This window comes from Colias philodice, chromosome 22 (assembly GCF_061535455.1).
Source record: "Colias philodice isolate Cphi_HAF_F1 chromosome 22, ilColPhil1 Martin Lab GWU primary, whole genome shotgun sequence".
NCBI classification, from domain to species: domain Eukaryota; kingdom Metazoa; phylum Arthropoda; class Insecta; order Lepidoptera; family Pieridae; genus Colias; species Colias philodice.
Genome location: NC_143107.1, coordinates 7,757,864 through 7,785,714, shown reverse-complemented (window position 1 = coordinate 7,785,714; position 27,851 = coordinate 7,757,864). Strand labels below are relative to the sequence as shown.

The 27,851-nt window shown below is 34.5% G+C and overlaps 1 protein-coding gene across 1 annotated transcript; it reads left to right on the top strand.

Annotated features, from left to right (window-relative positions):
• The first annotated feature begins 1,214 nt into the window (after positions 1–1,214).
• Cpsf160 (cleavage and polyadenylation specificity factor subunit 1) lies at positions 1,215–27,418 on the top strand. The gene is made up of 29 exons (XM_089709266.1): positions 1,215–1,587; positions 1,981–2,201; positions 2,610–2,783; positions 3,200–3,360; positions 3,870–4,009; positions 4,336–4,446; positions 4,976–5,157; positions 5,631–5,772; positions 6,131–6,330; positions 7,725–7,920; positions 9,281–9,396; positions 10,515–10,653; positions 11,549–11,688; positions 12,424–12,537; positions 13,135–13,266; positions 14,304–14,495; positions 17,611–17,793; positions 18,139–18,292; positions 18,615–18,793; positions 19,313–19,527; positions 20,175–20,321; positions 21,045–21,117; positions 22,869–23,021; positions 23,961–24,155; positions 24,649–24,763; positions 25,042–25,176; positions 25,873–26,002; positions 26,527–26,629; positions 27,295–27,418. The coding sequence occupies exons 1-29, from the start codon at positions 1,425–1,427 to the stop codon at positions 27,373–27,375; spliced, it is 4,386 nt and encodes a 1,461-aa protein (XP_089565392.1). The 5' UTR covers positions 1,215–1,424; the 3' UTR covers positions 27,376–27,418.
• Positions 27,419–27,851: the final 433 nt, after the last annotated feature.

The window sequence follows — 27,851 nt, the reverse complement described above, 5'->3', positions numbered from 1 at the left end:
CATATCGTTATATTCCCAGGATTTCTTAATTGTTATTTGTGTGGCTATTATAATTATTATTAAAATATATTTTAACCAAGACCTGTAATCCTGTAATTAATGTGAACTGTAATTTCAATTTGATTATTAAAAATATGTACATAGACTAGAGTTCATTATATCTCTGCACTAAAAATCCTTCGATCTCTTTTGTAATAGAAAAAAAAATCTTGATAGATATAGCACAGTACTTAGAAGATGAAGGTAGATTGAGTTATAATAAAAGTTTAAACGAACTAAAACTACATTTTGGATGTACAGAGATATATTAAGTACTCACATTCTATTATTATCAATTTGTATTCTATTATACAGAACTTGTATTCCTAGTTTTAGTAATCTTATCAATTAATAAATGATAAATATTGTCTGTGTTATAAAATAAACAGTGTAATAGTGTATTTTATTGAATGTAGTACCTATGTAAATTTTACCTATCGCAAGTTATTTTATCACTGGTGTATTTTCAATTAAATTAGTTTTGAAGAAGTGTTGTTTTTTAATGCTTTATCCCTTCAGATCTTGCTGAAAATCATTCCACAGGATAGTAATTTTAGTTCTAGTTTTAAAACTGGGTTAGGTAAAGGCAATCGGTGAAACATCTACAATTCTCAGACTTGTAGCCAGTATACAGTTTGATTTGCAAAACGGATGTAAATTTTATTTATATTAACTGCCGTCTTAAAATAGCCTGAACATATTCAAATTTTAGAAAATTGGCGCCACCATAATTTTATTAATCAAAGGTACCATATTCACTATTAATTATAGGCACATCGTAAGATCTCGTAATAATCTAGTTTCAAGCAATTTTGTTTATATTATGTTGAAGATGTTGTTATCAAACGAGCGCACATCCTATGTGCACTGGAAAATGTGCAATATATTTTATTAATCCTATTAATTTTAATTTTACATCCATACATACAAGTCATATTTCTAATGCAGTTAAATTGTTGTATATTCCTGATTTAATTTTTTACATAAGTTTTACCAACCTATTGTTATCCATGCTCGTACATTGAAAGATTGTGCACAGTATTACAATATTAAATATGGTAATACTGTGGATTCTGTTTACGATTCGGCTATTGTATCTCTTTGGTCAACACTATCGTGAAAATTTTGTATCTGTGTACATAAACTTCAACTGTGACAGATTTTTATGATATCTGTGAAACGTCAAACGTCAAAACAATATAGCGTCGGCTCTTGTTATTGTTGTATTCGTGTATGAATAAATATTGTAAAATGCTAACGTGAAATTCTCATTTTACATTCCTAGATGCAACGGCGTTGTGAATAATAATAGTCTAGTATAATTTAACTTCAGTCTTATAGTTGTTTAAACATAACCTATCAGTATAAGCATTTAGCTCGTAAAAATGTTTTCGATTGCCCGGCAAACCCATCCCGCTACGGGCGTGGAGTATGCTGTGAGCTGCTGCTTTTTCGAAAACGAAGAAACATGCTTGGTTACCGCAGGCGCTAATATTTTGAAGGTCTTCAGACTCGTTCCTGAAGGCAACACTAAAGAGGTCAATGCAGGTATGATATTCATAATATTAAATACTATCCATTTTTTCTATGATCTCCCTAGTTTTTTAGATCTTGGCCAGTTTTGTGAACTTTGTATTCGAAAAATTTGAGCATTGAAGAAGAGGAATATTTATAAACGATCTATTTTGAACAAACTAGCTTTCATTCATTTAAATAGTACCAAAAACGTCCTTTAAGTCATAATTTATCTATTTACCAATATACAGTTCAATTAGTTCAGAAATTTTGCTTATTCAACAAATTATACAGTTTCTTCCTTCTTTAGTTATTCACTTTTCTACATCAAATATCATTCCTAGATCAAGCCAAAATGTATATAAAACATGCAATTATTAATCTGTATACAAATGGTTTTAAATAAATTCTCATTTTTTACTCCAGCCGGTCAACCAGTACCACCTAAGATGAAGTTAGAATGCCTTGCGTCATACACGCTATGGGGTAACATAATGTCCATCGCAGCAGTCAAATGCCCGAGCGCTGGTAGAGATTTGTTGCTACTGTCCTTTCGAGAGGCGAAGCTATCTGTAGTGCAGTATGATCCACAGACAAACAACTTGATTACATTGAGTATGCATTATTTTGAGGAGGATGATATGAAGGTAGGTTTCGTACGAGTTTTCTACAGTTGTATTAGTTAATGCTGATTTTGATAGTAATATATGTGGTAATATTCATTATTAAGAATTGCAAAAACAATATTTTATTATAAGTTATTATAATTCTATAATACATGCTATAATTACAATATTTTTGTATTATGTACAAAATAAACATTTTTTTTTATGAAGGATTTTTATAACATACATATGATAATAGAGTCATTAATATTCTAGTAAATAGAACATGTAAATTATTGTCAATCGTCTTGTCTTTTCACTTTACAATTTAACAAAGATTATATACTGCTAAATCAACAAGGCTGTTTGCAAGCAGTACAGTTAGAGTTTGTAACAAACATATTCATAAAATTTATTTCAAACATTAATTTTTCAACCAAATTTCTACAGAACGGCTGGACCACCCACCCACACATTCCCTGGATTCGAGTGGACCCAGAGTTTCGATGTGCCGTCATGCTCTTATATGGAAAGAAGCTAGCAGTCTTACCGTTTAGAAAAGACATAACATCGGATGAAGGAGACCCTCTGGAGTCTAAACCGTTAGACGATGATAAAAAGAATGTGAGTAATTTGGTTTAAATGTATTTGTAAAAAGGTTTTTTTGTGGGTAGTTTTATAATTTGATGAAGTATGTGGAATATTTTGTTTGTATAAAATTGTAGAGTAACTTAAACTTACTCTTTTATAGTGTGAATTCTGTGCATATATTACACATTAATTTTTTCTCAAAAAATTTGATATTTTTGAGGCATGGATGTAAAGTAACCATTTTTGTTAGTGATGATTTAAGCTAAAATGAACTGTTTTACAATCTTACCATCTATTTCATTTAGTAACGAGCATATATCATTTAACACATTTAAAAAAAAACATGAAACTTTATTTTAGAATAGATGCAAGTATAAGTATAATATTTATGTATAATATTTACACAAAATATACCTACATAAATAATTTCTTAATTTTCCATTTTCCAGCTAGCTCAACCAGTAATGCGAGCTCCCACATTAGCATCATATGTAATAGTATTAAAAGATCTAGACGAAAAGATAGATAACATCTTAGATATACAGTTCCTGTATGGATATTATGAACCAACATTATTGTTATTGTACGAACCAGTAAGGACTTTTCCTGGGTAAGTTTTAATATAATATTGAAAATTGTTGCTTTTTAACATAGGGATTGTATACCTGTAAGTGTTTAAAATATAATGTGTGGAATTTTGTATGAATTACAATGTGTTTACACTATTATATATCACATAACAAATACTATTTAAGAATGGTCTAAAAATTTTGCTATAGTATTTTTTTATAAATAAGTCGCTTGGTTCGCTTTCACGCGAGTTAAACTGGGATAAAAAACAAATAAATTATAGCTTATGTTACTAGATAAGGTATGATAAAAAAAAACGGCTTCAGTTATTCTTCAGTTCAATTGTTTTAAAATAATATCAATTCCCTTTTTTGTTTATTTTTATGTTTTTAGTCGTGTCGCAGTACGCAGCGACACTTACAATGGCAAATGTTTCTTGAATTCATTCATGATAAGTCAATTATTTTATATTCTAACTCTCTCTATAACCAACTTTAATTTTCCCTTATAAAATGTTATTATGCTATTTTTATAAATGTTATTTCCCAGTCGTGTAGCAGTACGCAGCGACACGTGTGCAATGGCGGGCGTGTCTCTCAACATGAGCGCACGCGTGCATCCAGTGATTTGGTCCACCGCTGGGTTACCGTTCGATTGCTTGCAAGCTGTGCCTGTACAGAAGCCACTAGGTGTGTGGGTTAGTGAGTTAGTGAGTGAGTGAGTGAGATTGTATATGATAATTGATATACAGTGTGGAATTTTGTAAAAGTACCTGGAGAGTATAAATCGCAGCCAAATTGCGGTATTATCCAGCGAATAAATGAAATAGTTTGGTAAATTTATAGAATTGTAAACTAAATTGTAAATTAAACTACTTGCTTGGGCAAATCATTGAAATGTCGATTCATATATTTTTTGTTCTGTACTTCATGTATTAAATTAATTTAATTTTTGTGTACAATGTTACCATCGTATTTATAAATGTTTGTATAAATCATGTAATTTGTTATTTTAGGTGGTTGTCTGATATTGGCAGCGAATTCTCTCATATACCTAAATCAGTCGGTACCACCATATGGAGTATCTTTGAACAGTATAGCAACGCACACTACAAATTTTCCTTTACGTAAGTATACTGTGTACTTTTATGGCATTCAAATTAATTTTTTATAAATATAAATTTTAAAATAATACAAAATATTCGATCTCGAGGCGGAATTCTAACGGGATTAAAAAATATATATTTATACTGTGTACTGTCTAAATATTTTGATTTTTTTTAATCATATGTTCTTCTAATTATATCATTATCATTTAGATATAAGTTGTTGAAATTACTTTTAAATTAGGTATTTGACTCAAATAAAAATATATTGTACTTTCTATGTTACCTTGCATCTATACAACTATATATACTGTACATTGTAATGTTAAATGGTGTGGTAACAATAAATGGTTAATGGCCGATTTTTCAATGCTTGGATAAAAATTATCCGTCCAATAAAGTATTACACGATAATATTAAAATGTCACGTAAACTGTCAAATACGGGCAATTAGAATACGTTTTTAAAATGGTAGTTTTATACATTATTCGACGAATAAGTTTTAACCAAGGATTGAAAAATCAGCCCTAAATAAATAAATATATTTTAGGTATCCAAGAAGGCGTGTGTATAACGCTCGATGGGGCCAAAGTAGCCACTCTAGGGGAGAGTAGAGTTGCTCTAGCGTTACGCGGTGGTCAGTTATACGTACTGACCATGTTGTCTGACAGCGTTCGCAGTGTGAACAGCTTCCATTTGGATAGAGCTGCGGCTTCTGTGTTGACCAGCTGTGTGAGTTTTTTGTTTTTAATTTATTTGGTTCAAACTATTTACTAAAAAATAAAAATAAAACGTGTGGCACCCGGGGACTGCAGCGGTATGCTATGCCTTCAAGCCACACATCCTGTTTTCACTTATAGAGAAATTCTGAAGGAAGGTTTTAGTACATAATTTGAAAGTTATCGACAACGCGGACGAAACCGCAGGTAGAAAGCTAGTTTACAGTAAATACTTAATATTATAAAGATTATAAAGCTGAAGAGTTTGTTTGTTTGTTTGAACACGCCAATCTTAGGAACTATTGGTGGATTTGAAAAATTCTTTCGGTGTTAGATAGCCCATTTATCGAGGAAGGCTATAGGCTATATATCATCACGCTAAGACCAACAGGAGCGGAGCAATGCGGGTGAAACCGCGGGGCATAGCTAGTTCAATATAACACATTGAAGTGCAATAGAATATAAAATGTTAAATTATTTTCTTAGATGTGCGTCATAGAAGAGGACTTTCTCTTTCTTGGCTCGCGGTTGGGCAATTCTCTCTTACTGAGAGTGACAGAGAGAGAGAATAGAATGATATTCTCTATCGATAGACCGCTAGCTGCTACCATAGATCTTACGGATGCTGGTAAGTTATTGTTCATTTATTGACGCAAAAAACACAAAAAATAAATTGGAATCCTAATTCTGTGAAATTTTTATATTTTTTAATCCTTAATCTTTATCCAGAATGATTTTTTGCAAATGTATGCTTATCGATATTTGCCAATGAAATTAAAATATTTTCGATTTGGTTTTAATGATAATAATGCAACAACAGCAAAACAAAGTTTAATTAATATTACCCTCATAGGTATACATATCATTGTCTCTTTCTTGTCTTAACTATGACTTGAGATAGCAACATACTTAAGTTTACTTACCATCGCAAACTAAATCTTATTCTACTACCCAAAAGCTCAAATTCCTCTACTCAAAAATTACAGAAGCGACAAGGGAAATGGAACAATCTAACAAGGAAAAGGAAGCGCAAAAAGAAACAGACCCGGCTGCGAAGAAACGTCGTATGGATACAATAAGTGATTGTGTTGCAAGTAATGTGATAGAGATTAGTGATAAAGATGAATTAGAAGTGTATGGATCTGATATTAGGACGTCTACACAGTTGACTAGCTATGTTTTTGAGGTGAGTTCCTTTTTTTTACAGATAATAGAAATTTTAAGCGCATTAAACTATTTAGATAGTCTTCAAACTCAAACTCAAGCATTTATTTATTCAATTAGACTTTTTCTAGAAGCATTTTTGAGTCGTCATTACATATTTTTAACATTTACCACTGATTCGGAAAGCAGTATCTATGGAGAAGAACCGGCAAGAAACTTCATAGTTGCTCTTTTATTTGACTGGTAGTGTTGGAATTGTGATTTGTATGAATAAAATAAATTAATACCGTCATTTCAATTTAATTTGCCAGAATTCGTCTGATTTGAATTGAATTGAAAATGTCATGGTATATTTTATTGAATTTGGCCAGTGTCAAAAGTCTGTTAATAACAAAAGTCTTAAAAATAAAGAAATATATTTTTTTATTGTTTTGTCCTATATCAATACGTTGGGTACAATTGGTTCTATAAACAAAATTTAAGAAATAATTACAGATGTCAAAAAAAGCATTCGACACAGTAAGCTACTCTATTTTGTTAAAAAAATAAACAACATTGGGATAACTGTTAAAGCATTTGATAAATTCTTAACTTGTATATTAGTAACAGATATTAAATAGCGATAAATTATTATTTTGTTATTGACAGTGCAGAAATAAATTGTGAGTTCCACAAGGCTCAGTTTTAGGACCGTTACACTTTTTGATGCACATCAAAGATATCAGTGTTGCAGAATAAGTGAAACAGGTTTTTATTCCTGTGTGTATCAGTCTTAGATATTGTGAATTTATTATTTTTTTTTCATTAAATTAACACGGACATAGTCATTATAGACATCACAATTTTTTCAAATGAGAAAATTTCACGGTATAATTTCTTAAATTAGTGAATACAATATTTTAAACTTTCTATAATTATTATTCCTTGGCAATATTTAATATGCTGAATCTTTTCTTATTGTATTTACCTTTTTATTTTATTATGTAATGTGTGTCCTTCTTAATATAATGTGTAAAAGCGATTGCTCCTCTTTGTTGTTTTTCTGTTTAGATTTTTGCCTATTGTTCCCTATTTAGTTGTTAAGTATGTGATGTCTGATCGTTATATCCGTGTACGTTCAGGTGCGCGGTTCTCTCCTCAACACGTGTCCGATCTGCTCTTTAGTTGTTATATATGTGTCTGAAATATTTTTTCTTGAGTAAACGTGTTAAGTATGCGATTCAGGGTCCTATCGGTATATCTGTCTTTTCTGTTTAGATTTTTGCCTCTCGTTCCCTCGTTGAATGTGCGATCTGTATATCGATGTCTGACACTTTAATTTCTTGCGTAAAGCTGTTTAGTTTGGGGTTCATTGTCCTGATTGTTTTTTGTCTCGTGTTCCCTATTCAGTTGTTAAGTTTGTGTCGTTGTGGTCAGGTGTGCGACTCTCTCCTGAACACGTGCCCGATCGGCGACATATCGATGGGCGAGGTGCAGCTGCTGAGCGCAGAGCGTCGAGCGGAACACGGCGCGCTGGAGCTGCTGGCGTGCTGCGGCCGCGGGAAGAACGGCGCGCTGTGTGTGCTGCAGCGCTCGCTGAGGCCGCAGCTCGTCACCGCCTTCGAGCTGCCGGGTGAGCGAGACAGCACTATACTATACTACTAGCTCTCCGCAAGAACGGCGCGCTGTGTGTGCTGCAGCGCTCGCTGAGGCCGCAGCTCGTCACCGCCTTCGAGCTGCCGGGTGAGCGAGACAGCACTATACTATACTACTAGCTCTCCGCAAGAACGGCGCGCTGTGTGTGCTGCAGCGCTCGCTGAGGCCGCAGCTCGTCACCGCCTTCGAGCTGCCGGGTGAGCGAGACAGCACTATACTATACTACTAGCTCTCCGCAAGAACGGCGCGCTGTGTGTGCTGCAGCGCTCGCTGAGGCCGCAGCTCGTCACCGCCTTCGAGCTGCCGGGTGAGCGAGACAGCACTATACTATACTACTAGCTCTCCGCAAGAACGGCGCGCTGTGTGTGCTGCAGCGCTCGCTGAGGCCGCAGCTCGTCACCGCCTTCGAGCTGCCGGGTGAGCGAGACAGCACTATACTATACTACTAGCTCTCCGCAAGAACGGCGCGCTGTGTGTGCTGCAGCGCTCGCTGAGGCCGCAGCTCGTCACCGCCTTCGAGCTGCCGGGTGAGCGAGACAGCTGCAACTCACTATACACATCCTATCCTTTTTTTGAAGTGAAAACTTCTTTAGCGGCGTTAAGTATAAAATCTTAGAGCGTATACGCACTATGCGGGTAGCCGCATTGCGGGTAGCCGTCCGGCTGACCGCAAGCACAATTATGTACGTAATATTCATTTCTATGCGCACTGCGATGCGGCTACCGCAGACCGCACAGTGCGCATAGAAATGAATATTACGTACATAATTGCTGCTTGCGGTCAGCCGGACGGCTACCCGCAATGCGGCTACCCGCAAAGTGCGTATACGCTCTTAAACTCGCGTCAGGACACGTGACCTGATCGAAAAAGCGTAAGACAGATAGATATCAAACATGCTCAACGTTAATAATCAAGTTTTCACTTCTGCCGGCACTTGCCAAGTTAGGTGTGAAAGGGATAAAAAAACATACAGGCGTCATTCAACGTCATATTTTCTTGTTTCAAGTTAATGTTCATACTGAAATCTCCAGTGTATTAGATATAAGCTTCTTGAATTACACTCATTCACTTTGACAAGTGTCGCTTTCACATATTTTTAGTGTCTTTGGCATGTCGTTATATAAGCGTCACTTTGTCAATTTATGTTATACTAATATGTAATTAATAACATGTCTGTGTGTGCAGGCTGTGTGGACATGTAACTACTCATTCACTTTGACAAGTGCCGCTTTCACAAATTTGTAGTGTCACTTTGGCATGTCGTTATACAAGCGTCACTTTGTCACTTTATGTTATACTAATGTGTTATAAATAACTATTGTCTGTATATGTGCAGGTTGTGTAGACATGTGGACGGTGATCGGCGAACAAACGGAAACGCAACGCGAAGCGCACAGAGACATGGAGGGGACACACGCGTATATGATACTCACACAGGATGATACTAGCATGGTGAGTGTAGTTTGGTAGTATGATAATACAATTTATTTTTTGTCTTGTTACCTCTTGATGGTTGATGATTGTATATAGTCTGTCCACTATAAGAATTGCTTTTTGACAGCTCGATACCAGAAGTGATGTTCAAAAGATTATCGATTGTGATACCATTTCAATTATAAATTAAAAATATTATCATAAATCGAATCAGGTACGTAAATAATAATTACAACGTAAACGTACTAATAAGATATGTAATAATAAGACCACATATCTATGCATTGTATGTTAAAACTAAACTAAACTAATATTTTATTATTTATTGGTTTCTATCTTACAATTTGGTTGTCTTTACGTTTAAATTATATAACATAATAGAAGAGTTTTTCTGCATCGGATATATTTTACATAGTATTTCTATCGATTATTATAATCTATCGACCCATCATTGAATAATTCTGTGTAGACATCACTAAGTGGGCGGGACCTGTCCATGAAGAACGATAATAATTATTTGTATGACATTTTAACATAGACAATACAATCCTTCATAGGCGTGAAGCTGTCAAAAAGCAAATAATATAATGGACAGAGTAGTTTTGATTTTTTATAAAAAAATCAGTTGAAAGTGAATTGAATTATGTGCTTCATTTAAATATCTAAACTATAGTATCATGATTTTAGTTGTTTATTATTTTTATCCATACTAATATTATAAATGCGAAAGTAACTCTGTCTGTCTGTCTGTTACTCAATCACGCCTAAACTACTGAACCAATTTGCATGAAATTTGGTATGGAGATATTTTGATATCCGAGAAAGGACATAGGCTACCTTTTATTGCGAAATATGTACCACGGGCGAAGCCGGGGCGGACCTCTAGTAAATAATAAAGGGATAACATTTTGTTCAATAATCTTTTACTAAATCAGCACTTAAAGAATGAATCTGATTATTTTTTTTTGTATTGATTGTTGCTTAATTCGAATTAAATATTAAAAATGAGCCGTAAGTAGTAAAGTGATAATTATTTTTTCTTTCAAAATAATTATTATTCAAAAAGCTATAGGAATTTTTACGGATATAGGGAAAATTTTGATGAAGACGATCATGGATTTTTTTAATGTTCACAGATCCTACAAACGGGGCAGGAAATCAACGAAGTAGACAACTCTGGCTTCTTGACGAACGCGCCGACAGTTTTTGCCGGAAATTTGGGAAATAACAAGTTTATGGTGCAAGTTACCACTGTGGCTATACGGCTTATTAGAAGTTGGTAACATTTATAAAGTAGACTAGCGGTCCGCCCCGGCTTCGCCCGTGTTACATATGAAAAATAGATGTTGGCCGATTCTCAGACTTACCCGATATGCACAGAAAATTTCATGAGAATCGGTCCACCCGTTTCGGAGGAGTATGCAGACTAACATTGTGACACGAGAATTTTATATATAAGATAATAGAAACTTTAGTGTAAAGTACTTTAGTTTTTTGAAGTGAAACTTCTTTATCGGGGTTGGACGTGACATTTTTGCGTTACGCCGTACGCGTGACATTTTTGCGTTACGCCATACTCGTGACATTTTTAAGGTCATAAAGAAGTTTCACTTCTTACGTGTGTACTCTAGTACACGCATACATTTTTTTTTCTGGATATTTTTTTAGGAAATTCAGTATTGAAATTGCTGCTGTTTATAAAAAGTTTTTCCTGTTCTTCTCATAACTATTTTTTACGATATAAAGGTTTTGGAATTATATTTGTAAAGAGTAGGATTCTTAGCATTGATTTGGGCATATTTTTGGAAAATCCAATGTTTTTTGACTCTTTAATGAGATAGAGTTAAGTTAGAAGTTTTTGCAGAAAAAAAAGCACTAAAGAATGCTCAAAATAAAGAATTATTTACCCAGATGGTGTGTTAATCCAGTCCATTTCACTGGAATGGACAGCTCGAACAGCCATCACGGTGGTTAGAAAAATAACTATTTCTTACGATATAGGTGTTTTGGTATTATTTAGAAAAGGGCAGCATTCTTTTAGGCCTGTTTTGGGCATATTTTTGGAAAATTTTGTCAAAAGATTCTTGACTCTTGGTAAGGTTCGCTTACCTTGGTGTAATACTAAAAAAAATACGAGAAATAATGAAAAATTTGGACATTTTTTAATCAGATGGTGCGCTAATCCAGTCCATATCACTGGAATGGACAGCTCGAACTGCCATCACAGCTGACCCGTACTTGTGTGTGCTGTCTACTTGTGGGAGAGCTTTAGTACTGGCTCTAAGGGAAATGCGAGCTAAGGACGCTTTGGTAAGACTGTGTTTTTAGGATTTTATGGGATTGAGGTTATGGATTTTATATTGTGTTACTTGTTTTAATTTTAAATGTAAATTGTTGCTAGCTTTGTAAATGTGAAATTTATAAATTACAGTTAGAAACGGCATGTTTAACATGACATAGCATATATATAAAAATGTTTCACCTGTATCTACAGTATCGACGACCGACTTTTTTTCTATCAGTCTATTAGAAAAACCATTATTAAAATTCGTTGCGTAGTTTTAAAGATCTAATCCTATTTAAGGGCAGACAGACAGATAGCGGAAATTTTCTATTTTCTATCTTTTGAAACTATGTTTTGCACTATAGCTTGTGTGCAGTGACTGTAGGGTGGTGTAGGTATGTGCGGTTTTGGTGGGGACCGGGCAAGAAAGAGCACGAGTTAGAAATTAGAAAGAAACGGAACGGTCGGTACTCTCCCCCGCCTCGCCGTGCACATACACAAACAGCCCTACAGCCACTTTTTTTTCAATGGGGAAATCTTGCGTAGCCTTACAGCTATAGTGATGATTTTTAAAGTGAAACTTTTATTACATCGTCTCAAACTCTTTGGTCTATGTAGCGCATGTCGCGTGTATCGCGGCTGCCGAGTAGGTATACCTACTCGGCACAAAGCAGTGTTCGGAACCGTTCGAACAGTTTCATTTTTACCGTGGTTTCATAAAACCACACAACATTTTTTTTAATATTGTTTGTATACTCCAGTCAGCCCGCCTCGCCCCCACGCGGCAGGCGGTCCCGCACCGGCCGGGCGTGGTCCGCGCGGCGCCGTACCGCGACCTGAGCGGCCTGTTCGCGCAGGGCGGCGCTCCTGTACAGGTGGGTGTGACTTGTTATTAGGAGTTAGTCGTTTTTTTAGGGCTGTTAATATGACTGGCCTTTGCCCTAGTATTAGAACTATCAATGTCACTATCACTTGCCCCAGCATTATTACTTTCAATGGAATTTGCACTTTTGCATCACTATCGCTAACACTAGCACTATCACTATCATTATCAGTATCATATGCACTAGCATTATCACTTTCAATAACATTTGCATGTATCGCTATCACTATCACTTGCACTAGAACTATAATTGACACTATTACTTCCAATACTGCTACCGTAGTCATTGGTATCATTGGGATCGAGATAATCATCACTATGAATATTATATTATTTAGATATGCAGTTTTGACTATAAACGCAATTTATTCCCTTATCCCTATGTTTACATCATCAATTGATTCATATTGTTCTGTTGTTTTTGGACATGATCTTATTTCCTCAGGATATTATAATTTTATTTAACCTTTTTTTTAAACGCTACCAGTACAGCCATTATCTTCACTATTATTTCATTTCTTTCTTTAATCAAATTGAAAAAAATTCTTCCAACATCCAACTACCCTCACTAAAATAAATTTATAACCAGGTGAAAGGCGAGTTTTCGGGCAAAGCGAACAAGAACGTGAAAGCTGAAGGTCTGAAGCCGGGCGTGGTGTATGAGCTCAATGATGATGAGCTGCTGTATGGTGGTGATCAGACACCGGCTTCTATGGCTAGCGTGAGTATTTTACAATCCTACTACATATTTAATTTTAAATCTACACTAACATTATAAAGAGGAAAACTTTGTTTGTTAGTTTGATTGTAATGAATAGGCTCATAAACTACTGGACCGATTTTAAAAATTCTTTCACCATTCGAAAGCTACATTATCCACGAGTAACATAGGCTAGGTTTTATCCCGGAAATCCCACGGAAACGGGAACTATGCGGGTTTTTCTTTGAAAACGCGGGCGAAGCCGCAGGCGGAAAGCTAGTTTTAAATAAAAAAAAATTTATTTGAAAACTATAAAGTAAAAGCTTTATTTCAGAGAAAACAGTTAAAAATAAATTTCAAAGTATCTTAATATCTTACTATATTATTAGTCTACTATCTTCTTATTAGTAGTTATCTTAACATGACAGAATATAGTTAAAAAAGAGCGTGTATGCTGAACACACGTGTCAGAAGTGAAACTTCTTTGGCAAGATTCAAACATACCAAAATCGTCGCCTTACTCCAGGACGTGACGGTATTGTCATGACGTGACCTTGAAATTTTACTCTCAACGCGCCTAAAGAAGTTTCACTTCAAAAATAATATACAAAGATGCTTCGGTTTCAGAACAAATTAAAATAAAATATAGACAAAGAAACTAGGTCTCAAGTCTTAATTGTTTCAAAAAAAGCTCATAGGAAATTCTCGTACGAATTAGATGCGCGGTAAAAGTTGCTGTCTGTTATTCTAACTATCTTTAACTACAAAAATCAAAACATTAAATCGTTGCGTTGCGACGTGAAAGAAGGACAAACAAACACACTATTATTTACACAATTTATTAAACGCTACAGTACTTACCGTCATTATTTAACTTTTTGTCTGACTTGGATCCACTTTTCGGCTTTATTTTATTTTATTTTACTCCTATATTTATTGTACTTGTATTGTTTCATGTTTTGTTGTTTTAATTTTAAATATTGTATTGTGTGTTAATTGTGTTTGTTATTATTGTGGAGTCAAATAAATTATCTTTCTTTCTTTCTATTATTTCACAGATAATGTTAGCAGAACAATCGAAAAACCCCGGCGTTCCCCGTCGCGTGTCACGTTGGTGGAAGAAACAGCTCGCGGAGGTCAAGCCGACATATTGGCTCTTCGTACTGAGGGATAACGGCAATTTGGAGATTTACTCCCTGCCAGAGATGAAATTGAGCTTTTTGGTGCGCGATGTGTGTGCTGGACATCGGGTGAGTTATAAATTTATAAAGAATAGAAAAAATTCGATCACTCAGCTGGACTCGAACCCGCATCCTTTCGCGCCATTCCGGGGCGGATGCCTGACCAATTCGAGTCCCGCCTCGTGATCGAATTTTTTCTATTCTTTATAAATTTATATTTATAAAGCATTTGAATGCCATAAAACCAAAAATATCCATTTCAATCGGGTGAGTTATTTAAAATATTGCTTGTTTAAAAATATGTTAAGTTAAAAAGTTGTGAGTCGAACTCCAGCCACATTAAGGTTCCGTAATTTTTTGACGTGACAACGTCTTATAATGCGATATAGCCGGCTGCACGCACGAAAAAACATGACTCATGCGGCGTTACCTCGCTCTGAGGCGTTCCATGTAAGGCTTGAAGTGCGAGCGAGAGCGCGGAACGAGCGACAAAGAAGCACAATCGGACGTTGTCACGTTCAATTATCGTCAGTAAACCGACTTAACAGACTTTACTTTTTTTAATTGGTAAGGAGGTTTATAGAATTAAAAGACAAACGAAAAAATAATCGGTTGAGAAAAATTCGAAAAAAAAAATTGATGAATCGCGATTGTTGTATTGAAGCGCCCTTCAATATTTATTTAATTCTGCTTTTTAGGATTTGTTGTTATTGCGGCAACAGAAATACATATTCTTTGAAATTTTCAACTGACCAACCATCATGGTTCGTAAGATACAGCTGGTAGGATACAGGTGACAGATGGTCCGACAAACAGACAGCGAAATCTATATAATAGGTTAAGTCAATCAATCGATATCGATAGGTTATGTCAATTAATCGATATCGATAGGTTAAGTTAATTAATCGATATGTTAAGTTAATGAATCGATATGGATAGGTTAAGTAAATTAATCGATATCGATAGGTTAAGTCAATCAATCGATATCGATAGGTTAAGTTAATTAATCGATATCGATAGGTTAAGTTAATCAATCGATATCGATAGATTAAGTTAATTAATCGATATCGATAGGTTAAGTTAATTAATCGATATCGATAGGTTAAGTCAATCAATCGATATCGATAGGTTAAGTAAATTAATCGATGTCGATAGGTTAAGTTAATCAATCGATACCGATAGATTAAGTTAATTAATCGATATCGATAGGTTAAGTCAATCAATCAATATCGATAGGTTAAGTTTCGATATCGATAGGTTAAGTTAAATAATCGATATCGATAGGTTAAGTTAATTAATCGATATCGATAGATTAAGTTAATTAATCGATATCGATAGGTTAAGTCAATCAATCGATATCGATAGGTTAAGTAAATTAATCGATATCGATAGGTTGAGTTAATTTATCGATATCGATAGGTTAAGTTAATCAATCGATATCGATAGATTAAGTTAATTAATCGATATCGATAGGTTAAGTTAATTAATCGATATCGATAGATTAAGTTAATTAATCGATATCGATAGGTTAAGTCAATCAATCGATATCGATAGGTTAGTAAATTAATCGATATCGATAGGTTGAGTTAATTTATCGATATCGATAGATTAAAATAATTAATCGATATCGATAGGTTAAGTAAATTAATCGATATCGATAGATTAAGTTAATTAATCGATATCGATAGGTTAAGTCAATCAATCGATATCGATAGGTTAAGTAAATTAATCGATATCGATAGGTTGAGTTAATTTATCGATATCGATAGGTTAAGTTAATCAATCGATATCGATAGATTAAGTTAATTAATCGATATCGATAGGTTAAGTTAATTAATTGATATCGATAGGTTAAGTTAATTAATCGATATCGATAGGTTAAGTTAATCAATCGATATCGATAGGTTAAGTTAATTAATCGATATCGATAGATTAAGTTAATTAATCGATATCGATAGGTTAAGTTAATCAATCGATATCGATAGGTAAAGTAAATTAATCGATATCGATAGGTTGAGTTAATTTATCGATATCGATAGGTTAAGTTAATCAATCGATATCGATAGATTAAGTTAATTAATCGATATCGATAGGTTAAGTTAATTAATCGATATCGATAGGTTAAGTTAATTAATCGATATCGATAGGTTAAGTTAATTAATCGATATCGATAGGTTAAGTTAATCAATCGATATCGATAGGTTAAGTTAATTAATCGATATCGATAGATTAAGTTAATTAATCGATATCGATAGGTTAAGTCAATCAATCGATATCGATAGGTTAAGTTAATTAATCGATATCGATAGGTTAAGTTAATTAATCGATATCGATAGGTTAAGTTAATTAATCGATATCGATAGGTTAAGTTAATTAATCGATATCGATAGGTTAAGTTCATCAATCGATATCGATAGGTTAAGTTAATTAATCGATATCGATAGATTAAAGTTAATTAATCGATATCGATAGGTTAAGTCAATCAATCGATATCGATAGGTTAAGTAAATTAATCGATATCGATAGGTTAAGTTAATTAATCGATATGGATAGGTTAAGTTAATTAATCGATAAGTTAAGTTAATAATCGTTTTATCTTTTGGGTAGGGAACCCTAAAAACAGCGGAACGTTTATTACCCACCCTGTCAAATAGACGACAGGTGACAGCTGTCAGTGCGCTGTCAAAATTGCAGTTGATACGCGCACGAGCCGGATCCATAATTGATTGTAGGCCGATTTAAAACCAGTGTTACAGAATCTTTTCTGTAATTTTTGCCTGACTTGGGAATTTTTTTGGCATTATAATGTTTAATTTGACCTTTGTGTTTTGGTACCACATTTATTAATGTTTCCTAGCGGCTTCGTCCGCTTTGTTTAAACCCAATCTACCTACTCTATTTATAAAAAAGAAACCGCATCAAAATCCGTTGCGTAATTTACAGATTAAGGGCTGATTTTTCAATCCTTGGTTAAAACTTATTCGTCGAATAATGTATAAAACTACCATTTTAAAAATGTATTCTAATTGCTCGTATTTGACAGTTTACGTGACATTTTAATATTATCGTGTAATACTTTATTGGACGGATAAGTTTTATCCAAGCATTGAAAAATCGGCCTTTAAGCCTACACAGCGAGTTTGTTTTATACTATTCAGTGATGTGTATAATATGAAAATTCCAGATACTAGCGGACAGCTTAGAATCGGTTCCCATGCCCTTGAACCCCAACGATGAAGAGGATCTGACATCAGGTCACAGCACTTTGGTGGAGGGTCTGCGGGAGCTGCTGGTGGTGGGGCTCGGCAACAAGGGCTCGCGGCCGCTGCTGCTGTTGCGGATGGACGACCAGCTGCTGGTCTACCAGGTGGGTGCTGGTCGTGATGGAGAGGATCTGACATCGGGTCACAGCACGCACGTGGAGAGTCTGCAACAATATACAAATCCTGCGTTGTGCAAATAGCAAATAAATAGCGTTGGTTGTGTCCTGCAGACAATACTACGAGGAAAAAAAGACGGGTTGCACTCCGGGAGTGCCGGCAGAAGTGAAAATTTGATTATTAACGTTGAGCATGTTTGATATCCATCCGTCTTACGCTTTTTCGATCAGGTCACGTGTCCTGACGCGAGTTTAAGATTTTATACCCAACGCCGCTAGAGAAGTTTTCACTTCAAAAATAAATACAATAAAAAACTTATAAATCACTTCCAGGCCTACAAATACCCCCGCGGCAACCTAAAGCTCCGTTTCTCCCGCGTGGCCTGCTCTTTCCCGTTCGGTTACCGCGGGACGCCGCTGGTGACGCCTGATGATGGATACGAAGCCGCAACCTTGAGGGAAAACGTGCGCTATTTGAGATATTTCGGTGAGTGATGTGACGTGATGTGATGTGATGTGATGTGTTGTGATGTGACAAGCATGATGTCACATGATAAGACATGACGTGAAAAGATATGATGTGACAGCACGTGACGTGGCGTGATTCGATGTGTTTACGACAGATCGTGGCGTCATTTGATAAAACATGACGTGAAAAGAAATGACAAAAAGTGACATGATAGGATCACTTGTTAAGCGACTTAACCATTGTTTTCAGAAAAATAGAAATAGAAATTAAAGAATTTTTTTCAGACGTTTATATTTTTACACTTACTTTTATAAATACGTTTTTTTTTTCATATTTTTAGGTAACGTAGGCGGTTATAACGGCGTTTTTATATGCGGGGAAACGCCATACTTTCTCATATTGAGTGGTCGTGGGGAACTAAGGTTACACCCGTTGAGTTTGGAAGAAGCACCTGTTGCTAGTTTCGCGTCGTTCAATAATACTAATTGCCCGCAAGGATTCTTGTATTTTAATACTAAGGTGAGTTATGTGAACAAAGAAAAAAATATGTTCTTGGATCAAGTTTTAGGAAAACATTTTTGGAAGATAAGAAATGAAAAGCAAGTTTTTTAAAAGATAAAAAATATTTATTTCAATAAATGAGTGAAAAATTCGTGGAAATTGAAATAACAGATAAATATTTATAACTTTTGAGCTTTATAATATTAGTATAGATTTGCAACTTTATGAAAGTTATTTTCTGTTTTCCTCCCAACCGGTCTTCTTTTATTTCTATTGTTCGTCCAAAGTAGTATGGTATCAGAACCCAACATGTCTGTATTGTAATTTTGTTTGTCTATCTATTGTTTTATGTTTTTAAGCTATTGCATAGCTTCTATCGCGGGCCTTGAGCGCGGGGACCGAATCCAGAAATTTCGTAACGAAAAAACCTCACGCTCCCCACTCCGACGGGCGCGGAGGTGTGGCTTGAAGGCAAAGCATGCAATAGCTTTACCGCGGCAGTCCCCGAGTGACACACGTCTTTTTTTATATTTTCAGGGCTCACTACGAATCAGCGTATTACCAACCCACCTTTCCTACGACGCTCCATGGGCAGTGCGTAAAGTGCCGTTACGAGAAACACCTCACGCAGTCACTTTTCATTTGGAGTCGAAGACTTATTGCTTAGTGTCGTCCGTGTCAACACCGACCACGTCTTATTACAAATTTAACGGGGAAGACAAGGAAAAAAGTACCGAGAATAAGGGAGATAGGTAAGGGTAGAAAAATAAGTGAAAAAAGTAAAGTGGTTTTTGTAAAGTGTATCTGCGAGAAACACACGCAGTCTTTTTTAATTTATACTATAAGTAGGAAGAGTAAAAAAAGGTGTTAGGAGTCCAATAAAATGACGCTATGATGTATGATATTCGGGGATGGGGAACAAAATTAAGTTTAGCATGGCCCTTTTTTTAATTTAATCGCCAAAAAAATTATTTTTTCACCAATAATTCGATGTTACAAAACTATCACTTCATAACATTAGCTTTTTAATATAATATGCAATGTAGATTTCCTCACAATATTTAAGGAAGGCACTGCTTGACCGCCTCCTTGGTATAGTGGTTGACGCGTGAGCGTAGAATCGAGGGGTCCTGGGTTCGATTCCCGGTGGAGACGAAGAAAAAAAAAAGTCTCGGTCTGGCAGGACACAGAAGGCTGATCACCTACTTGTCCTTTGTTGTAAAGAAAATAGATCAGTTAAACAGATGTATGCATCATGCATCTGCCCTTACTTACTTACCCCACTTGGGGACACGCGACTTCACTTTTTTTTTTACTGCCTGATAACTCAAACCAATTATTATTCTACACTTATACATATTATATTATTCTGTTTAATTTATTTTTCTACCCTTTCCAGATTCCCTTACCCGATGCAAGAGAAATTTTCAGTGATGTTGTTTTCGCCGGTTTCATGGGAGGTTGTTCCCGGCAGTCGGGTTTCTTTGGAAGAATGGGAACATGTCACTTGCTTGAAAAATGTTTCGCTATCTTATGAAGGGACCACGTGAGTTGTTTTTTAGTATTCTTGAGGATTCTAGTATTGCCTGTTTGTAAGATGGGGATATTACCGTCTGTCTGTCTGTCTCTAGGCTGTATCTCATAAACCGTGATAGCTAGAAAGCTGAAATTTTCCCAAATGATGTATTTCCGTTGCCGCTATAACAGCAAATAAAAATATATTAAGGACCCCCCATAGTACGGAGCCCTTCGTGCGCGAATCCGACTCGCACTTGGCCGGTTTTATTTAACTTGCCTGGAAGAGATGGCTACAAATTAACAATTTTATATTGATTTAAATGCCTGGTTATATAGACTGTTTTTAGTGTATGATAGTACATAGTCATAAAGTTTCTTTATGCATACAATAATTAGAAATAATAAGTTGATACAATTTAATCGTTCAAGCTTCACTAATTTCGATGATAAAGCGTAACTATTTAATCTAGGCCTATTGGTCCTTCTAACCGGATTTGAATAGATTAGCTTTAAACCTTTTAAGTAGGTATATGAAAATTGCCTTCTATGCTTTTAAAGCAACAATCATTTTTATTGATTTGAATTTCAATCCATATGTGACTATGTCAGATTGGGTTTTAATGAAAATTCAAATTTAATTTCGACGCGAAAGCATACTAGAAATACGTAATTTATTTTGTCATTTACAATATGCTTAATAAGGTAAATTTGGGGTAAAGGATCTTAAATAAAATTATTTAATTTCACTTAGGTCCGGTCGTCGCGGTTACATTGCTATAGGTACTAATTATAATTATGGAGAAGACATCACTTCTAGAGGAAGAGTGAGTTAAATTTGTTTATTTATAGACTGGGGTAGAAGCCTTTGAAAATAATGAAAAGATAAAAAAAATCGCAGTCGGATGAAACCCATTAGAAAAGGAGGGGAATATGATGAAAATGTAAGGAAAAATAAATTACGGTCAATCCGAGTTCGGGAAGCGGGAGGGGGGAGCTTTAAAGAGAAAAAAATGATTTCTCTCGATTTCCGACAAAACTACAAGTCCTATAGAAAAAAGTTCAATGGCAAAGTTGTAGGTAATTAAAAGTTCTACAACTTTTGTATTCACAATTTTTTCACATAACCTAAAAATTTAGGTGAAAAATTCAAAAAACCAAGTTTTTGGTCTTTTATTTCTATCTACTTCAAAATTTATTTTTTTTCTACGAAATTTGGTGGAAACTTACTTTATTATGTCCCAAATACACTGTAATTTATTTGAATGAAAATATTTATTTTTTCGCCTTATTTTGAATTAATACCAAAAAAACAACCTAATTTTCAATCGAAAAGTCACCCGTCAAAATATCAGCTTTTTTCAAAAACTTGGGGTGCCTTTTATTCATTGAAATCTCTACTTTCATATGGTGTAAAAAAAATAAACACCACCATAGTAAATGTTCTCAGGAAATGCATACAAACAGTCTGAAAATTAGCTTTTACTAAATCAGGCACACTTCTTGAACTCTATATCTTCTCTTGTATCGGCTTTTCGGTAATATTTCAAAAGAAAAATAATTATCTGTTCTAAGTTTAATATTTTACAGCATATTCAAAAGCAAAATGATGTCGATAAAAACATTTCAGGTAGTTCGAGAAGTGTGCCTGATTTAGTAAAAGCTAATTTTCAGACTGTTTGTATGCATTTCCTGAGAACATTTACTATGGTCGTGTTTATTTTTTTTACACCATATGAAAGTAGAGATTTCAATGAATAAAAGGCACCCCAAGTTTTTGAAAAAAGCTGATATTTTGACGGGTGACTTTTCGATTGAAAATTAGGTTGTTTTTTTGGTATTAATTCAAAATAAGGCGAAAAAATAAATATTTTCAATCAAATAAATTACAGTGTATTTGGGACATAATAAAGTAAGTTTCCACCAAATGTCGTAGAAAAAAAATAAATTTTGAAGTAGATAGAAATAAAAGACCAAAAACTTGGTTTTTTGAATTTTTCACCTAAATTTTTAGGTTATGTGAAAAAATTGTAAATACAAAAGTTGTAGAACTTTTAATTACCTACAACTTTGCCATTGAACTTTTTTCGATAGGACTTGTAGTTTTGTCGGAAATCGAGAGAAACCATTTTTTCTCTTTAAAGCTCCCCCTCCCGCTTCCCGAACTCGGATTGACCGTAATTTATTTTTCCTTACATTTTTATCATATTCCCCTCCTTTTCTAATGGGTTTCATCCGACTGCGATTTTTTTTTGTTTCAAAAATTATCTACTCTAGTCTATTATATATTATTTTGTTTTAGAAATATTCTAGTTTTTAGATTTCAGATATCTATTGCACAATGTATAAATATTAAATCATTTTTATTTACTAAAATTATCAAATATCTGTGTAAAAATGACTAAATTTAATTTCTAATTGGACATGAAAAGTGACAGTTCACTATCACTTTACTAATTTTAGCAATAGATGGCAGCATATACGTTTCATATTATATGTTTTCTAATATGTTTTGTTGAAATACATTATATATAATGTATTTCCTTATTATATAACATATATGTTTTTTTATTCCCAGATAATAATCTACGACATAATCGACGTGGTCCCTGAACCAGGGCAGCCATTAACGAAGAATAGATTTAAAGAAATATACGCGAAAGAACAAAAAGGGCCCGTGACTGCGCTTACGCAGGTTTTGGGATATCTTATATCAGCTGTTGGACAGAAGGTGAGATATTTATTTTTAACTAGCTTACCGCCCGCGGCTTCGCCCGGTTTGTCTAAAACCTAATAAATTATATACTAAAACCTTCCTCTTGAATCACTTTATCAATTAAAAAAAAAAACCGCATCAAAATCCGTTGCGTAGTTTGAAAGATTTAAGCATACAAAGGGACATAGGGACAGAGAAAGCGACTTTGTTTTATACTATGTAGTGAAGTGAAACTTCTTTAGGCGCGTTGAGAGTAAAATATCAAGAGCGTCATGGCAATGACGGTATTGCCTACAACGTCATGGAATAAGGCGACGATTTTGGTATCTTTGAATCTTGCCAAAGAAGTTTTACATTTGATACGTGTGCTCGGCACACACGCTCTTTTTATTCAGTTTATTCGTATAAGAGAATTTTTAACAAGTTATCAAGAATACAACTCAAACTCAAACATTTATTTATTCAATTAGACTTCTTCCAGAAGCACTGTTGAATCGTCATTACATATTTAAATTTACCACCAATTCGGAAAGCAGTATCTATCTGGAGAAGAACGAACAAGAAACACCATAGTTGCTATTTTAAAGATATCAAACATGCTCAACGTTAATAATCAAGTTTTCACTTCTGCCCTCACTCCCGGAGTGCAACCCGTCTTTTTTTGCTAGAGTTGTGCGGCGTACGCGTGGTTATCTGTCTATCTCTCTCTATCTATCTATATCTCAAGTTTTTTAAGCTATTGCATAGCTTCTATCGCGGGCCTTGAGCGTGGGGACCGAATCCAGAAATTGCGTAACGAAAAAACCTCACGCTCCCCACTCCGACGAGCTTGGAGGTGTAGCTTGAAGGCATAGCATGCAATAGCTTTACCGCGGCAGTCCCCGAGTGCCACACATCTTTTTTATTTCCTTTCTTCCTATCTTAAAACAAACTAATACATAAATTCCCTTTCAGATATACATTTGGCAGCTCAAAGACAACGATCTAGTGGGTGTTGCTTTCATAGACACACAAATCTATGTCCACAGAATGTTGGCTGTTAAAAACTTGATTTTAGTAGCCGATGTTTATAAGTCCATATCTCTATTGAGATATCAAGACCAACATAGGACGTTGTCTCTGGTTTCGCGGGACTTTAGGACCGCGCAGGTAAGATTTATTTTATTAATTATTTTGCATAAAATTTGGATATCGCAGATCCATATTTCGTTAGTAGAATAAAAAAGTATTAATGTTAGTCTATGGTGGTCTATATGTTTATGTTTAGTCTATGGTTTGGAATTTTTGGTATTGTCTTTGGTATTTAATAATTTACGCAAAATTGATTTTTTTAAGAGATGTTTCTCGAAACTTTTGGTCTCCGTGGTTCTTAGGACCGCTTTTTAAGGTAGGAAATAATGGAGTTAGGAAGAGACGTTTTGACAAACTGCTATTTCATAATAAACTATGAATAATAGATTCCATTATAGATGTTTGAATCAAATTTGCGTGAATTAAGAGCCATTAAAAAAAGAGATGTAAAAATACCTCTTAGGAGTTTTTCGATTTTTTTCTGAGTATTTGAATGAGCATGAAACAGTCAATAAATTGTTACATGAATTTTTAAATCATTTATTTTCAATTATTACATTGTGTTTGACAGATATATGACATGGAATTCATGGTGGACAACACTAGTCTTGGTTTCCTGGTTAGCGAAGTTGAAGGAAATCTAGCGTTGTTTATGTACCAGCCACAAGCTAGAGAGAGTTATGGAGGTAATGTTTTATTTGTTTTGTTTTGTCTTTTTGAAGTGAAAACTTCTTTAGCGGCGTTGAGCACTTTTTCTGTAATGGGTATAAAATCTTAAACTCGCGTCAGGACACGTGACCTGATCGAAAAAGCGTAAGACGGATGGATATCAAACATGCTCAACGTTAATAATCAAGTTTTCACTTCTGCCGGCACTCCCGGAGTGCAAACCGTCTTTTTTTAACTTTTTTACACATGTAATGTGATATATAGATGAATATAATGTATGTATGTATGTCTGCAGGTCAGCGTCTGATCCGCAAGTGCGACTACCACCTGGGCCAGCAGGTACACGCCATGTTTCGTATCGCGGCTCGAGCTCAAACAAATTCTGTTGTCAATCAGAGAAATGAGCAGAAACGACATGTTACTGTTTACAGTGAGTATAAGTATATACTAAAAAAATCAAACCTGTATAGTAATACAGGTTCGATTTTTAAAGTGAAGTATAAGATTAAACAGCAAATTTGCACTCAAATCAACGACAAAGACAAACAAACTCAACGACATGTGACGATAAATTTTTAATGTATATTAAAAATTCGGATTGTGATATTTAGTTCTATAGCATTCAAATGCTGTATAAATTATAAATTCCGTATCTGAATTACTTGCATATGTCCTAAAGCAGTATTATTTCCAGTATGTAAGCGCTATCACTTTCCCACACTGGAAATATTACTGGTATAATAATATCGTAGTAATCCAAAGGTCCAAGATCCAATAAATATACAGGGTGTAACCGTTAAGTGTGCACAAGCGATTATTCCGTAACTATTGCAGATATCAAAAAACTTTAAACTGATATCGAAAATACTTAACCTAATGAGTAAAATCCCCATAATACATTTTTAAAAATAAAACGGGAAATATCAAAAAATTTACAACAAAGACTCCCATATATTTTTCATTTCATATTTTTCGAACTATTTACTCTTACAAATAAAAATATCATTGAATCGAATCCGAATTCCCGATTGAGTAACCTTATCAAGAATCCAAATCTACCAATACCATAAAATATTTAATTTTAATATTTTTCAATGCCTAATTTTACTATTTTTTTTGTATATAGCAACCCTAGACGGTGGAGTGGGCTATGTGTTGCCAGTGTCTGAAAAAGTGTACCGAAGATTACTGATGTTGCAAAATGTTATGAATAACTATTGTTGCCATATCGCCGGATTAAATCCTAGAGCTTACAGGTAATATATTTTAATATCGTATCGTATGAACTACTAGCTGTGCTCCGCGGTTTCACCCGCATTGCTCCGCTCCTGTTGGTCTTAGCGAGATGATATATAGCCTATATAATATTATAGCCTTCCTCGATAAATGGGCTATCTAAAACCGAAATAATTTTTCAAATCGGACCAGTAGTTCCCGAGATTAGCGCGTTCAAACAAACAAACTCTTCAGCTTTACAATATTAGTATAGATAAAGCTTTTTTTAATTCAGCTTTAGAAAAAGTCTTAAAAAATCTCTTGAATAAATAAATGTATAAATGTGAATTCGCTTGCCAGAAACGCTTCGAAAATCTTTAAAATAATTACATACGCCCTTAATATGTATAATTGACTAGTTGCTCGCTCTTTTTAAAATTTAAGAAATCTATCGAACCGAAAATCATTGGCTTAGCCATTCTTGAGTTGCAAGTATTGTAATTAAAATAACTTTTATATAAATAGATTTTATTATGCAATGATTAATTATTTTATAATTATACAGGACTTATAAAAGTGTGAGACGAGGCGGTGGTCCGGCGCGAGGCATTTTGGACGGAGATTTAGTTTCATTATATACTTCGATGCCGATAAATGAACAACAAGACGTAAGTATTTTTATAATATACTAGCGGTCCGCCCCGGCTTCGCCCGTGGTACATATTTACGTTTTCTCTATATAAAAACCATCCTCGTACTTCAAGGAATATAATAAAAAAAGAATTATCGAAATCGGTTCAGCCGTTCTCGAGTTATGCGCTTACCAACACATTTTGCGATTCATTTTTATATATAAGAAGAAGACTAGCTTTCCGATTCATGCACTTTTATTTATTATGCACCACCATGATTAATTTAACTATTTTCCTCGTCTTTTTTGGGTTGCCTGGTAGAGATCGCTGCCAGCGATAAGGCCGCCTACTGTACATTGATTAATTTATTGTTAAGTTTATAAAATGTATCATATCTGGTGTACAATAAAGTATTTTTCATTCATTCATTCATTCATTCTTTCCGCCCGTGGTTTTGCCCGCTTTGTCTAAACTCTAATACATTATAGCGTGTGTGCCGAGCACACGTGTCAGAAGTGAAACTTATGGGCAAGATTCAAAGCTACCAATATCGTCGCCTTAATCCATGACGTGACGGTATTGCCATGTTGAATTTTATTCTCAACGCGCCTAAACATGTTTCACTCCAAAAATATATAGCTATTTATGATCTTTTTCTTACTTTCATTCAATTTTTATATTAAATTTTGTTTCTATTTCAGATCGCAAAGAAGATAGGCACAAAAGTGGAGGAGATATTCAGTGATCTCTACGAAATAGACAGACTTACTGCGCATTTTTAGATTAAGTGTTGTTTGTAAATAGATGAATAAATGATATTCTTTATGAAGGTGTTTTATTTCTATTTCTCGTTTTGATTTTTACTCTGATATAATATATACTTCTTTTGAAAAGTAAGTAATATATGGAAATATTACGTATTTATTCAATTAATTATTATGATTTTCAATGTTGAACTTAAAATAAAATTCTGGGTTCGATTCCCGGTGAAAACTATAGTAATAATGCTTTGACACAAAATACTGGTCTCTTAAAAAATCGATCAGTAAAACATGCACAAATGTAAATGAAATTTTCAATACATATTTTGATATTTTTAAAAATTTTATTTAACTCAACTAAAAAGTAAAGTGAAATGAAATGAAATAAATGAAATGAAATAAATTTATTTGTCCATTATATGATTTACAATTAATGTACGACAGTGGGTCCCAAACTAAGTGAAATACTTGTGTCTTGGGACCCTGAGTTGCGCTTC